The sequence below is a fragment of the Triturus cristatus genome, chromosome 8 (genome assembly GCF_964204655.1).
Source record: "Triturus cristatus chromosome 8, aTriCri1.1, whole genome shotgun sequence".
NCBI lineage: Eukaryota > Metazoa > Chordata > Amphibia > Caudata > Salamandridae > Triturus > Triturus cristatus.
In genome coordinates, this window is record NC_140591.1 from 1,647,116,734 (window position 1) to 1,647,132,959 (window position 16,226).

General features: G+C 46.0%; 1 protein-coding gene across 1 annotated transcript in view; it reads right to left on the reverse strand.

Moving 5' to 3' along the window:
• LOC146808487 (transient receptor potential cation channel subfamily M member 2-like) overlaps positions 1 to 16,226 on the reverse strand; it is a 1,974,138-nt gene that overhangs the window by 64,877 nt on the left and 1,893,035 nt on the right. The window contains exon 26 of the mRNA XM_085623577.1: positions 5,007 to 5,085. Within this exon, the coding sequence (XP_085479703.1) occupies positions 5,007 to 5,085 (79 nt within the window). The remainder of the gene's footprint in view (positions 1 to 5,006; positions 5,086 to 16,226) is intronic.

A 16,226-nucleotide genomic window follows, 5' to 3' on the forward strand; every position in this document is an offset into this window, starting at 1 on the left:
CATATGGATGGCACCCTGCCTACTACCATTACTTCCGTTTTACTCCCGTTTAGCTTGAGGCAGTGGTTAGACATCCAGTCTGCTACCTCTTCTAAACATACGGAGAACCAGATGGCTGCCTGGTCCTTGTCTTGTGATAGCATCACAGTTAATTTTGCGTCGTCTGAGTAGGAGAAAATCCACACCTTATTCTTCTCCACTCGCTCAGCCAGTGGTCCCACATAAATATTAAATAAGGTGGGGCTCAAGACCCCCTGGGACAAGGGAATCCTCTCAGATAGATATGTTTGTTGCGCAACTTGGAAGCTCCGTGTGGACAGAAATTATGTCATCCAGCTCAGCGCCTTTTGCCTGATGCCACAAGCCTCTAATCTTTGAAGGAGCAGCTTGTGGGAAACGGTATCAAACGCCGCACTGAGATCTAGCAGAATCAGTGCAGCCGTTTGTCCTTCGTCTGCATATTTCCTCAGTGTTTCTGTGGCCATGAGTAGAGCTGACTCTGTGGAGTGGGCCATTCTGAAACCTGATTGAGAGGGATGCAATAATTCATTCTTATTGATGTGGTCTACCAGTTGTTTATTTGTTATTTTCTCTGCAATTTTAGCCATAAAAGATAGCAGTGAGATAGGGCGTAGATTTTCCAATACCGTATGCTCCAATTGTGGCTTTTTTTGTGGTTTAACAATGGCCTGTTTCCATTTAGCAGGGACCACACCACTTTGAAAGGAACGTAAAATAAGCTCTCAAATATATGGCATAATGAAGTTTGCTCACTCCATTTTTATCTTTGGTCGAGCTGGATCTAAAGGGGAGACAGATCTTATTCCTTTTGCTGTGGCTGTGCGTTCTTCTAGTTCCTGAATATTAAATTCATCCAGAATCATCCCTGCAAAATGTGTCTGGCTACCAGATATCAGGCTAGTTCCTTCTCGCGCTTCTATAAGGAAAGTGTCGTAAATTTTTGTCACTTTATCAGTGAAGAATTCTGCCACCTTATTACAGCTCTCTTCAGAGGCAGCTGTGTCACTTAGGACCATGTTGTACAAATGCCCTGGGTATCTTAGTACCATTTACTGGGAACCTACAGCAGTACATTCAGACTTACACATACCACAAACAGCTGCAGAACAAAATGTGCATCCTAACCTCCCACAATGTGAGGGAGGATATAGAGTTATTGATTTGCAACCCCAATATCAACCCCCCACCCAGAAGACCCACCCCTCATCATGAAATTTAGAGGAAAGAGCACAGTCACTGGGGTCCTGATTAGCAGGATCCCAGTGTATTACAATCTAAACACACTGACACCTGGTAAAAAGTGGGTGCAACCATGTCAGAAAGAGACTACTTTCCTAGAGGGATCAACAGCAGTAGGAGCTGCTGGTACACAAGGTGTCAAATACGCCACCAATGGATAAGAAAGAAGTGAGCTTGTGGAACACTATAAATGTGAGTAAGTGTCGGAACCAGGAAGAGACTGCGGGGGGAGGGCAGTGTGGGAAGGAAGAAGAGGAAGGGGAAGGCGGGAATAGGAGAAAAGCAAGGGTTCAGGACTACAGCAGCAGCCAGGTGAGCAACACAGCAGGCAATGTATCCACGGTAGGCAGTGAGGTGTCTGTTCCAGCCTGGAAAGCCTTGAGCAGGGCATTCCATTGTTGAGAGGTTATGTGTTGCTGGAGACCTTGCAGTTCTTCGGTGTGCAAGGCAACCGCCTCTGCCACCACCCACATCCTCACTGAGCGGGCTCAGGAAAGGGAACGAGGGGTGGTTCTTGACTTTCAGACACAAGTCATCCAGTTCTTAGCTAAGAGGATCATCAGATCAAGGAATATGGCAGTCGCCCTGTTTCTCCTAGGGCGCTGGAGCAGGCAGAGAGTGCACATGCCCATGGAGTGTAGTGAGGCCAGTGATGTGGAAGAGGTGGGGCGCAACATCGGACTAGTAATCCGTGAGCAAGGGGCAAGACCAAAACGTGCATGAAGTCTGCGTTTTCACTTAACCAAGGGGGGCAGGCAGTGTCCGCTCAATTAAAGATCCGATTAATCCTTACAAGCGTAAGATTGGCTCTTTGCAGGATGTAAAATATTATGAGCTTGAATTGAGCATTTCGGAAGCCAGCAGCGGGGCAGACCAGGCTCACAATCCATTCTGCGTCACTGCACTCCCTACCCATATCCCCCCCACCATAGTCACGTAGTACTGGGAAGGATAGCAAGTGTGATCGTGTAGGACCCTAGTAAACCATATGACTTAGTGGTGTCCAATGCCCAAGAGATGTAGGTCCTGGATTACCTGGTGTGTCTTCGGTTCAGGTTGCAGTGGTCCCCAGCATTCACGTATGGGTTCACAGATTTAATTATAAATGAGGAACTGCCCAGGGGGGAGACCCATGCAATCTCACAATTCTGCAAATGGAAGGAGGGTAGTGTCAAAAAATAGTCACCCAGAGAGTTAATATCTTCCTAATGCCAGGGGGTAACAACTGGCAGCATGGGGTAAGTGTATCACCTAGGAGTTCTAAATAACAGGAGCAAGGGGACGTAAAGTACAAAGGCATTGGTGAGGCACAGAGAATGGTGGAAGCAGCACAATGCCATTGACAGAAGATGGAAAAGCGGCACAGGAGTGTGAACCAGGGGATGGAAAACATTTAATAGGTTTGAATGTGTTGGAGTGTCATCCAGATTACGTCCAGTGAGCCAGCTTGGCACCCACTGCACATGGGCAGCAAGACAGTAATTTTCCAAATTGGGGGCCCCTAACCCGCCACAGGTAGGTACAATTTTGTCAACGCCACCCAATAGAGATTGCCATACCAGAGGTAGCCACCCAGCATACGTTCTAGCTTGACCGAAAAGGGTTTGCTCAAGGTGCTAGGGGTCCAAGATCCAAAGAACCATCAGCGCTTTAGTTTACTTGCCTGGCGTGTGCTGGTGCATAGGTGCTGGTTTGGGCTGGCAGCCTCGAACGCTACACAGGTAGAAAGCATTGGGCACCTGTGAACACAGGTTGCAGGGGGGACTTGGGGACAAGCCCGGCAGAACCAACAGGAGGGGTCCTCTTGTGAGGACCTTTAGGGCAAGGGGGTGCAGTCAGCCAGCATGAACCCGGGCTAGGAGGTCAGAAAGTCTCAATATTAATTTATACATTGCTGGCATTTCTGTTTTGTGTATTGCTCACCCATTTTACGCCCTTCCACATATTTCCCCTCTAACAGCCGGATTAGCCGGATTATGCCATAAGATCTTTACCTAAAAGAGGCTGATTCTATTCACTCCTGCTAAATGTTCCCAACATTGGATGCTCTGTTCCTTAGACAAGTTTCCATGTTCAACCTGCTCTTGAGCTGGAGTGGGAAACAAGCTCATGGACAGAAGAGGGCGCATCCCCTGAGAACAAGGCAGACCAGACATGCCCCATGCATGTGTCTCTTAACGAAGATTAAAATGTCCAAACCCTCCCTGAGCCCTAAGACTCGTACTTCCTTGAAAGGCGCACAAAGCTGCAGCTCTACGGCCTTGAACCCCATTTGATTTCTCCTAACATTATTACAGTAGGGTCTGGAGCAGGGATCATGCTTCATGGGGCTAGAACCCAGGGCACTGAACAACATTGTAAAAGTGACAATGACCAGGCTTTGTCATCAAGTGACCACCTGCACTCAACCACAGAGGAGGTCATTTTCTTGTCTGAAATTCTAGCTTCCTCCATGATAAATGCAGCTCTGGACTTTGCAGCCTGGTTACATTGAAATGCCTGTGTTCGACAGAGCTTTTCCTCTTTCCCCTCAATGTTGCTCTCAACTTAACAGCAAATTCCCATGCCACAGAGGCGGCATACTAGAAGTAGGACTCCACAGGTTGCAACCCTCAATAATATTGTGTACGATCTGCATAATTAATGCACAGGGCACAGCAGGTCCCAATTTACATGGGTACAAAGAGTATGATGGCAGAGAAAGACCGCCCAGAACATGTTTGCCAATTTCCATCTCTAGTGGAGTACTGAGACGGTTCAATGCTTCGGATTCACTCCTTTCTGATCTAACGCTTGGTTTACAAAAGCAGTCCATTACATGCGACTTTTATAAACCAATAGGCACGTGAGGGCGTGGCCAAAAGATTTCAAACATGGCCAGCTGATGTCCAAAGAAGTATTAGACTGCAACAACCATCCTAAGCCAGAAAAATCGATCCAGAAAGCACCTCATCTGCCCACAAATCACGGATCTCGTTACAAGATCACAAAGGACAGTGAGGCCTTCTGATAAGCGGCATGGGAGCACGGCGGGTGTGGAGGAGTGGCAGCTGGGCATTTTTAAAGGGCTGTGCTCTAGAGGATGAACACTGCGGGTGAGATATTGAATCCTTGATATTCATCCATTCATTCGCCCCATCTGGCGGCCACAGGCTGGCACAGCTGGCCTTATCCATGCTTTTCAAGGCATGGAACGCCATGAATGCCCAAGCTGCAAACTTTTCAAAGCAGAGTAGCTGATGAGAAACAACTTTATGATTCACCAAAGGTATGCCGGTTAAAGGCCGCCAGGAAAACTCACATGGGTTTAGCTAAAGCTTAGAAAGGGAGTGATTTTATCATGGCTGGCTTCACCATTCAATGCTCTGATTGAACAAAACCATCTAAACACAATCTAGTCGTTTGTCATTCTTTTTCATATATGGTTTATTCACCTGTTTAATTACAACCATTGATATGTTTTCATGTAGCCTGCACTAGATGAGGGAATTATACATGTGTGGGTTAAAGCATGAGAAGAGGTTTTGGAACCCTCTAATAATAAAACAATCCTGTAGTCTCACATGATGAATCGTTACCCTATATGCACCATCCTAAATATGGCCTGGGAGGTTCATGGGATATTCTCTGTGACATCCTGGGTCGAGTCGGTAAATGGGTGTCAGCCGGCAACCTTCTGTATGTCTCAAACTGGGATAAATCTTAGCGTGAACATGAATCAAAGTTACCCCACTTCCCGAACTTACCCATAACAGGAGCCTTCTCTTCGGATGCCAATCCCTTCTCTGTCAAGGACTTCATGATCCAGTCCAGGGCACCGAACACCTGCATCAAAAGTCATTCCATTGAATTATTTTGTAGCTTACATGATGGACAAAGAAGAACATCCATGAATCAGGCAACAGTTCGAGACAGAGCACAATTTTAAGGGGACCAATGAGCACCAAGATACATTAATGAGATAGGGAATGAAAATCCGATAAGCAGGACTGGCCACAAAGCGTCTTATAAATTGAGACATTGTGTACATGTGCATTCATTTTTACAGTTTACGTATTGTAAAGTTAAATACTCTGCTGTGTAGCACAGTCGTGACTCCAATGTGCAAGGACTTAAAGAAATAGACTCTAGACCCACACTGATAAACTGTGGAGTGTAGGAGAAGCACCCACCCCATCCCTGCTGGTTGTTAGTGCACTGCAGCAGCTAACAGTGGATCTTTGGGAAATAAATGCAAGACATGTAGCCTGGTTTTACTAGGTCAGCAAAACCAAAATAGGTTTGTAGTTCTGTAGCTGCTTTTCTTAATATTAGCTCCTTTACTTTTAACTTACAATGAAAGTTTTCTGCTGTGACTTGAGTATAACTCAATCTACTCAACACAGTTGGTTCTGTACACTCACTATCCAGCTCCTGTTGTTTCTTTTAAATACATAATTTTGTAGTTGTTGCAAAAAGTAAACATATAGAGGCCTATTCCCAAACTGCATTTTGTAGTATGTTTAGTAGTGCTACTGTAGTACGGGGGGATCATCACACGTGTTAGTTTACTACTTAGTAGTAAATATCGAAGGGACCGGGGAGTGGTTAAAAGATGGTGTGTACTCACTACAAAATAGGTGGGACTTAAGGAGTGATTCAGGTGGCTGGGGGAGGTTAAGGAGAGGGTTTAGGGAGAGATGTGCACCCACCCACCCACAAAAGAATAAGCCCATTGATATTCACAAACTGCACTCATAAGGTTACTACAGCTAAAAAGAGAACCAAAACAGTTTTAAATTAATCCAGCTTAGCGCTGAAGTCATTCCAACACCACACATGACCAACCACTGGTACTGCAGCCCCCAAACCACATAGAAAATAATGAAGGTAGAGACTTAAAGTAAATCCCTAGGAAAGTATGTTAAATTATTTAAAATAGTTACAAATATAAATAAATGTAATTCACTGTCAAACAATATATACAACAATACATACCTTATTTTGAAATTAAAAACAGTAGTAAGTCCGAAACCACTTGTGGCCAACCACTGTTGCTGCAGCACCCAACCATAGAATATACCGGTGGGAGGCTCTATGGAAATGCCTGTTTGTATATGCTCAGCTTGAGTTTTTTATAGGGGTGGGCGGAATTGGCGAAATTCACTTTCGCAAACTATCACAAATATGTTAAAAATCTCTGCAAACACGCGGAAATATCGCAAAGACGCAGAAGTTTTTTCCCGCCCGTTTGTGGTATTTTGTGCGTGATCGCGGCTCGCCAACTTACCCATGCAGTTGCTCATGGGCGCGGCCATCTTGTTTTCACTTGTTTTCACTTGTCCCGCCCGCTCGCGTTCGATATGATGTGCCCGCGTCCTCGCGCTCTCGCTCGCGGTGGAGAATGACGTGTTCGAGATCTCAATCAACTAATACTCTCGCGGTGCATGATCGCGAGAAGAAAGACGTGATCGCACGACGAATTACGTGATCATGCGACAAATGACGTTAATGCGGGAGCGAACTGTCGCGAGACATCGCAAATGGTTACCAACAATCCAACATCTCGTGGAGAACGCGACCGGATCGGGAAAACTTTTCGGCGAACGTGGGGATTCAGGTAAGGCGAACGCACGCACGCGAGAATGTATTTTTTTACAGCGCGAGCAAGAAAAAAAATTCCGGTAAGATGCATATTGCGGACATTTTGACATTTGCGCACTCTCCGCGGAACACGAAAATGCCAAATTATCTCAATTTCCGCGAGCAGAACGAAATTTTCCCCCAGGCCTAGTTTTTGACTGATTCTGATGGTTTTTCGACTGAGAGTGCACTGAGGCCTCCTAAACAGACAGCAGTGCCAGTCTCCTGACCTTAAAATGTATATCATTGATTGGGGTATACCCAATTGGTATAAGCTAACTGACTTGTAAGTCCCTAATATGTGGTACCAAGGCTACCCAGGGCCTGTAAGTTGAAGGGTCACCTCAGGGACTGGAGCACTGGCTGTGCCACCCTGAGTGCCACAAGGAAACCTTTACTCGGGGTCTCCCACTGCAGACTTGGAGGGCAGTTTTAAACTGCTTAGTCGTCTTTTCCATTTGAAGTAATGGCAAAGCCCAGTCCTTCCTTTTTCATATATGTAAGTTACCCTAAGGTTGACATGTCAAGCCCTTAGACAGAGTGTAGTATATACAAAAATGGAACAGGTACTTTTTACATATTCCAACAGTAAAAACCTGAACTTGTCTTTTTAACTGAGGTAAAGGCTAGCAGTCCCATAGGTGACTGCAGAGTTACAGCCCTCAGCCAAGCTCACTTCTGACTAGGACTATTAAAGTCAGTACTATAAGGTATCTAACAACTTGTTATTTTAAGTCTGACTTGATGCCCAAGTCGAAATTAATTAAACTTGTTGCTGTGTGCAACTTTTAAAAAGTTGCCCATTTGTTGCCTAAAGTCTACTGTGTCTCTTTACGGTTGCCCATGGGGGTCTGTCCCTGAGACAGCTTTCTGCCCTCATGGGGAGGCGTGCAAATGACTCTCAGAAAAGGACACAATAGAAGCGTGTTTTGGGGAGAGTGAAAAAAGTTGTGCCAAGGAACGTATTCAATTAGATATTACTCGTTGACTCTGGTGTTGTGTCACTATTAGAGTTCATATATAACCTGGGAGGTGGGAGCTGTAACGGGTGGCAGCTCCATGTGCATCTGGTCTCATACGCATTTCTAGTTTGTAAGTCCACATACCATCAATGGTACGGATATGGACTTAAGTGGACTTTAAGTTCAACTAATTTGATTGGTATTTACAGATCTAGGTTCGCTGATCTTGTAAATTCAATTGTGAATGTTATCAAAACCTAATATTTCTGCTGGTTTAAAGATGTGATGTGTTTGACTTGTGCAGGAAATTGTTTGAAGGCCCTGCCCATCTGACAAGAATGTTCTTCAATCTCTCTAATGATTAATGATTTTTAATGATTTAAAGTTTTTCTCTGGTGAAGAATGAACTCCTCATGGTGGTCTTACACTGAAGCAGTACAGATTATGAAGATATCTGGTCACAATATTTCCTCACCTGGTAGGTCTTCACTAGATGAAAGGGTGACTTCACTACAAGAGCTGCAGCGTTACAAGTTACTTACCTTTGCTAACTCCTTCTCTGGTATAAACTCTCTCAACCCATTGATTCTGTATTTTACATTATTCCCCGAGTGTCAGACTGAAACCAGAAAATCTTTAGCAAAACCTCTGAGTGCCAGTAGGTTTCTTCAACCAGCTCTATGTCAGCGTGGTTCACACAGGAAGGGATGTGCCTGCACACTGACATTGGTTTCTTTATGTAACATTTCCATGCCTTGAGCACAGAACCCTATTAGACATTGGTCCAGTGTGCAGACACCAAGGACCTATGGGGACCGTCAAGGCAGAAAAAAAACATTCACAGAAGCAGGGAGTATGGGAGGATCGGTAAGGAATCTTGTTCATCAGAGAGTGCCTTCTGGCCTCAGTTTTCTTACCTTACAATAGATACACAAGCAATACCTCTGAGGTGGAGGGTCTGAACTTTACCTTTTCAGGAGATTTTCTCCAAAAATTCTTTTAAGTCCGATGGTAAGTTGGGACAGGACCCAATCTACCTCGAGTAGCCGAACTGAGCTTCATTGAGGGTGGTCCTAACATTTGATTTTGCCTAGGTCTCCCACAACCAGATAACAGTGGTTGATACTTTGATCTTTTAGCCATTATTTTTTACTTAAAACTTGAAACATTCATACATCTGTTTCTACTGATTGGATGTATTTCATTTCGGTGTCATTTTATTTATTGAAATGCATCCTATTTTTCTAAATTGGTTTGGGACCTCTCTTTTGGTATGCTTTCACTTTAAATACTTAACACAGAGCCTCTAAATTAAGCCTAACTGATTTTGTGCCAGGCTACCAGAGGGTTAAGCAGAGGTTAATTTAATGAATTTTGTGGTGTAATGACCAGACAGATGTTACCAGGGGCCTCTGCTTATCTTGCTTTCAAGATAGCAGAATCAAGTGGCCACCTGGCAGAGCTCTAGGCACCTCCCTGAAGGAGTGACTGGACATGGGGGTGGTCACTCCCCTGTTCTTTGTGTGGTTTTGTGCCAGAGCGGTAGCCAAGTGCTCTTGTACTGGGGCAAACTGGTTACTGCAAGGAGGGCACAAAATGTGCCCTTAAAAGCACTGTGGCAGTGCCCAGAAGCACCCCACCCTAGCCCGGAGACACCTATTTCTATAGAAGAGGTGGCTACACCTCTCCTCTACAGGAAATCATTTGTTCTGCCTTCCCCTGCCCGAGTTAGTCTCAGCAGCAGGAGAGCAGAATCGTGTCTGGGGTCAGCAGAACCTCTGGCTCTCATGTAGACCCTGCAAGGCTACACAGGTAGATATGGGGGCTCCTCTAAGGAGCTCCCCAGTGCATTGTATCAGGCAACTGACTCTGGAATCGGTGTAGTTGCACGATTCCAGCATGTTTGACACCAAACATTACTAGGTTTGGGGAAGTCATTATGTAGATGGACAACTTGTTTTGACCAGTGTCCACTACATACCTTAAGATGGCTTCTGCGCACTTACAAAGCTCAATGAATAGAGTCCAGGGTTTGTGGGGTACCTCTGCTCATGCAGGGCACCAACACACTTATTTATTTATTCATTTGTAGAGCGCATGGTTGCACCATCAGTGTGTCCCCGTGCTGAGACAAAAGCTCTGAGGAGAAGCGGTTGCCATCCGCATGTCTTACTGCGTTGTACAGTCTATCTGACACTTTACCTTATTCAGTTTGCACGAACAGCCACATTTTTAGCTGTTTACGAAATCTACTTTCGCAAGGCTCTATTCTTCGATCCATTGATAAGTTGTTCCACATTTTAGCTGCATGGTACCTGAATGAGCGTGCTCCCATTCTTGCTCTAAATATTTTAGGCACAGTCACCAGTGCCTTCCCCATTGATATTAAACTCCGTCCCGGGGTGTATTGGGTTATTAACGGTTGAAGGTACCTTGGGCCTTTCTTTGATAGAATACGGCGACAGTGGCACATTGCCTTGAACGCGACTCTCTTTTCGACAGGCAGCGACTGTAATGCTGTCAGGGCCTTCTTCATGTTCGCTCTTCTCGGAAAGCCAAGTACCAGATGAGCCGCCGCATTCCTCACCCTCTGTAGTTTGGATTGTCCCTTTTTTGTAGCACCAAGATATAGTACATTCCCATAATCCAATTGGGAAGGTATTACAGCATGTACTATGGTTTTCCGGGCATTAGGTGGTAATAGATCCAGGACTTTCCTCTGGATTTTCATGGTCCCGTAGCATTTACTTGCTACCTTCCGAATCTGACTTTCAAATTTCAACTCAGAATCAAGCCAGATTCCGAGGTTTTTCACTTCTGCTTTTGGGCTAGGCAGTTGGCCTAATATTTCAGGCCACCACGCAAATGACCATATGGATGGCACCCTGCCTACTACCATTACTTCCGTTTTACTCCCGTTTAGCTTGAGGCAGTGGTTAGACATCCAGTCTGCTACCTCTTCTAAACATACGGAGAACCAGATGGCTGCCTGGTCCTTGTCTTGTGATAGCATCACAGTTAATTTTGCGTCGTCTGAGTAGGAGAAAATCCACACCTTATTCTTCTCCACTCGCTCAGCCAGTGGTCCCACATAAATATTAAATAAGGTGGGGCTCAAGACCCCCTGGGACAAGGGAATCCTCTCAGATAGATATGTTTGTTGCGCAACTTGGAAGCTCCGTGTGGACAGAAATTATGTCATCCAGCTCAGCGCCTTTTGCCTGATGCCACAAGCCTCTAATCTTTGAAGGAGCAGCTTGTGGGAAACGGTATCAAACGCCGCACTGAGATCTAGCAGAATCAGTGCAGCCGTTTGTCCTTCGTCTGCATATTTCCTCAGTGTTTCTGTGGCCATGAGTAGAGCTGACTCTGTGGAGTGGGCCATTCTGAAACCTGATTGAGAGGGATGCAATAATTCATTCTTATTGATGTGGTCTACCAGTTGTTTATTTGTTATTTTCTCTGCAATTTTAGCCATAAAAGATAGCAGTGAGATAGGGCGTAGATTTTCCAATACCGTATGCTCCAATTGTGGCTTTTTTTGTGGTTTAACAATGGCCTGTTTCCATTTAGCAGGGACCACACCACTTTGAAAGGAACGTAAAATAAGCTCTCAAATATATGGCATAATGAAGTTTGCTCACTCCATTTTTATCTTTGGTCGAGCTGGATCTAAAGGGGAGACAGATCTTATTCCTTTTGCTGTGGCTGTGCGTTCTTCTAGTTCCTGAATATTAAATTCATCCAGAATCATCCCTGCAAAATGTGTCTGGCTACCAGATATCAGGCTAGTTCCTTCTCGCGCTTCTATAAGGAAAGTGTCGTAAATTTTTGTCACTTTATCAGTGAAGAATTCTGCCACCTTATTACAGCTCTCTTCAGAGGCAGCTGTGTCACTTAGGACCATGTTGTACAAATGCCCTGGGTATCTTAGTACCATTTACTGGGAACCTACAGCAGTACATTCAGACTTACACATACCACAAACAGCTGCAGAACAAAATGTGCATCCTAACCTCCCACAATGTGAGGGAGGATATAGAGTTATTGATTTGCAACCCCAATATCAACCCCCCACCCAGAAGACCCACCCCTCATCATGAAATTTAGAGGAAAGAGCACAGTCACTGGGGTCCTGATTAGCAGGATCCCAGTGTATTACAATCTAAACACACTGACACCTGGTAAAAAGTGGGTGCAACCATGTCAGAAAGAGACTACTTTCCTAGAGGGATCAACAGCAGTAGGAGCTGCTGGTACACAAGGTGTCAAATACGCCACCAATGGATAAGAAAGAAGTGAGCTTGTGGAACACTATAAATGTGAGTAAGTGTCGGAACCAGGAAGAGACTGCGGGGGGAGGGCAGTGTGGGAAGGAAGAAGAGGAAGGGGAAGGCGGGAATAGGAGAAAAGCAAGGGTTCAGGACTACAGCAGCAGCCAGGTGAGCAACACAGCAGGCAATGTATCCACGGTAGGCAGTGAGGTGTCTGTTCCAGCCTGGAAAGCCTTGAGCAGGGCATTCCATTGTTGAGAGGTTATGTGTTGCTGGAGACCTTGCAGTTCTTCGGTGTGCAAGGCAACCGCCTCTGCCACCACCCACATCCTCACTGAGCGGGCTCAGGAAAGGGAACGAGGGGTGGTTCTTGACTTTCAGACACAAGTCATCCAGTTCTTAGCTAAGAGGATCATCAGATCAAGGAATATGGCAGTCGCCCTGTTTCTCCTAGGGCGCTGGAGCAGGCAGAGAGTGCACATGCCCATGGAGTGTAGTGAGGCCAGTGATGTGGAAGAGGTGGGGCGCAACATCGGACTAGTAATCCGTGAGCAAGGGGCAAGACCAAAACGTGCATGAAGTCTGCGTTTTCACTTAACCAAGGGGGGCAGGCAGTGTCCGCTCAATTAAAGATCCGATTAATCCTTACAAGCGTAAGATTGGCTCTTTGCAGGATGTAAAATATTATGAGCTTGAATTGAGCATTTCGGAAGCCAGCAGCGGGGCAGACCAGGCTCACAATCCATTCTGCGTCACTGCACTCCCTACCCATATCCCCCCCACCATAGTCACGTAGTACTGGGAAGGATAGCAAGTGTGATCGTGTAGGACCCTAGTAAACCATATGACTTAGTGGTGTCCAATGCCCAAGAGATGTAGGTCCTGGATTACCTGGTGTGTCTTCGGTTCAGGTTGCAGTGGTCCCCAGCATTCACGTATGGGTTCACAGATTTAATTATAAATGAGGAACTGCCCAGGGGGGAGACCCATGCAATCTCACAATTCTGCAAATGGAAGGAGGGTAGTGTCAAAAAATAGTCACCCAGAGAGTTAATATCTTCCTAATGCCAGGGGGTAACAACTGGCAGCATGGGGTAAGTGTATCACCTAGGAGTTCTAAATAACAGGAGCAAGGGGACGTAAAGTACAAAGGCATTGGTGAGGCACAGAGAATGGTGGAAGCAGCACAATGCCATTGACAGAAGATGGAAAAGCGGCACAGGAGTGTGAACCAGGGGATGGAAAACATTTAATAGGTTTGAATGTGTTGGAGTGTCATCCAGATTACGTCCAGTGAGCCAGCTTGGCACCCACTGCACATGGGCAGCAAGACAGTAATTTTCCAAATTGGGGGCCCCTAACCCGCCACAGGTAGGTACAATTTTGTCAACGCCACCCAATAGAGATTGCCATACCAGAGGTAGCCACCCAGCATACGTTCTAGCTTGACCGAAAAGGGTTTGCTCCGGTAAAGTCGGGACATTTACAAATTAGTAAAGTAGGTGCAGTAGCATTACCATATTGGACAAGGCAATGCATCCCACCACCGACAACTGCAGAGTCTTACAACTTTCAAGTATTGTGTATTTGAGTATTGTATTGTGTATTGTGCTGTGTTTATGGTTTTAATTGACTAATAAACAATATATATATCATTAGAAGGAGATTTGCCCGAGGTGAGAAAATTCACTATGATTTATATTTATTAGAGAGAGTGGCCTGTGTGATTCATAGAGGTTTTCCATCTTTCTTTATTTTTTATAGCTGTTGCAGAGCTTCTCTCTGACCAGTTTCAATATCTAATTATGGTCTTGGAAACTCAGTAGCTTGGGAATGATCTGGTGTGACACCGGCGCCCAATATAGGCTTGGGACCAGTGTGCGAGGTGCTTTCTCCACTGTGTAGGCTTCCGATAGGTTAGCCCACCCAAATATTTTGGCCAGTATGGATTCAATGTAGTCCTAAGCTTTGCCCATCACTGTTGTCTTAGGTATGCCATTAATGCAAAGGTTACACCTGAGGATTGATCCTCTAAATCATCATTGAGTACATTGATGCATCCCAGTTTGCCAGCCATTTCTTCTGGGCACCCTACATCCAATGACGTCAATATAAACACATTGACTATCTAGATACATCTATATTTTGTCCAGTCGGTGAGTCAGGGTATCACTCTTGTTCTCTATTGATGACAGACTGTTTTTAATTTTTACCAGTGGTGCTTTAACACCTAAGGGCCTTATGCATAGTTCAGCGGATGAGTTACTCCGTCCCAAAGGTGACTTATATCCAGTCCACCATATGACAAGTGCCACTTGCAATAATGCACTTATAATACAGTAAATAGCATATTCTTCATGTCTGTGACAGAGCAACCTGCCTTCTGAACTCTAAATCCGGCCCTTGCGGTGCATCATACATTTTGCCCAACATTAAGGGGTTTTCTAATTCTGCCCCCTTTCCTATGTACTTGGTGCATTCCTAGTTTCAAAGCTAAACCTGGGTTGCTTGGTAACTGTTTTGCGCACAGCTGCCTCCTACTGATGTGTTTGGTTGCTATATACCTTGTGCTGCACAGTTTACTAAGCGTTCAATGATCACTTGTGGCTTCCCCACTCCATGGATGGTAGTCAGGCATACATGGTCACTTTCTTTACCACCCACACAGTGAGCAAAATATCTATATCAGCCTCCTTAGATTGCATACAGGGCATTACCATTTGTTTATCAAGAGCTGATGGTACCCGGGTGCCCTGAAAGTGGTTGCCTAACAGTGCCCTGCCCTGCTACTTTAGTACAATTTGTAATGGCAACAATTAATTTTATTATTCAGACACCGTTAGGCCCCTGCCAAGGGTCGTCCTACTGAGTGCAATAAATGCGCTTTTTGGGTGCCAGGATGTAGTGAGCCATTCGGCCACTGTAGATAACTCCTTGTCCCAGATGGAGAACACCACAAACCTCAAGGACAGGCACGACCAAAGGGAGAAATAAACAGGCATCGTGAGACCGCTCTTTGTCTTCGCCCGTACAGTACATTGGGTGTGCTGTGTGTTGGCCACTCTAGGTGAGCTCTGAACAAATGGCCAGTGGCCTGCACCTCACCACATTGGCAACGAGGAGGCTCCTCGAACCTACTTCCACCTCTGATCATGTCTGCACGTTGGCAGCTGCTATCGGCAGAGCTTCCCTCGCGACCCGCCCACAGAATTGCCACGGATGAAACTGCTGTTTTGGGGTTTCGCCCATCTCCTAAATGGACCCCGCTGACAGCTCGCCTCTGCCATGTGCCCACCAATAACCGTCTCCTGACCCAACAGCACTGTTGGCAACCCAACCTCTCTCCGCACGCTTCAGCGCACCACACCTGTGCTGCTGTTAAACTCTCTCCTGGTGCTCCAGGACGCTGTGCCAGTACTGCATACCCTGCTTTGATGCCCAGAAGGTGGCAGTCTAGCCCAGATACCAGCCTGCCAAGTGCCAATGTGCCCAGATCCAGCCCAGTGCCTGGCAGACTCTAGAGAGCCCATGGGGCCACTAGGTGAGGACTGCCTGCACCCCTACCCACTCTTGAAGTCCAGTGACAATACGTATGCAGTGCCAGTGATCCATGTGCTAAGACAGATGATGCTAATCTTGTGTTTGCCCTGGCACCACCACACAACAGAGCACCACAGTTGAAACACTTCAGCCTTTCAGCAAGCTGGCTGATCATGGAACCATAGCCCCCAGATTGATGACATGTGTGGCAAGCTGAACCATTACTTCAAAGCAACCCACAAAACTAATGGCGCCATCGAGCGCTCACTCCTGCTCCACTACCCGCGGAGTAGTTATAGAAATAGTTTGAACACCTCCCTGCAGCAGGTGGGGATGATGACTATGATGCAGATGCGAGGCCCTGAATTTGCACTTTGACCCTCCTTTGAACTCAAACTATGAGCGTTTCAAGCTGCGCCAGTCAAACCAACACATGAGAGAGAGTCGATTGACAACTTTTACACCGGTCTCCCGCTGTTGGCCTGCAAGACTGACAATCACCCAAAAGAAATCAGGGCTCAGATCATCCAAGGCTGCCAGTCCAAGACATTCCAAGGCCTGATCCTGA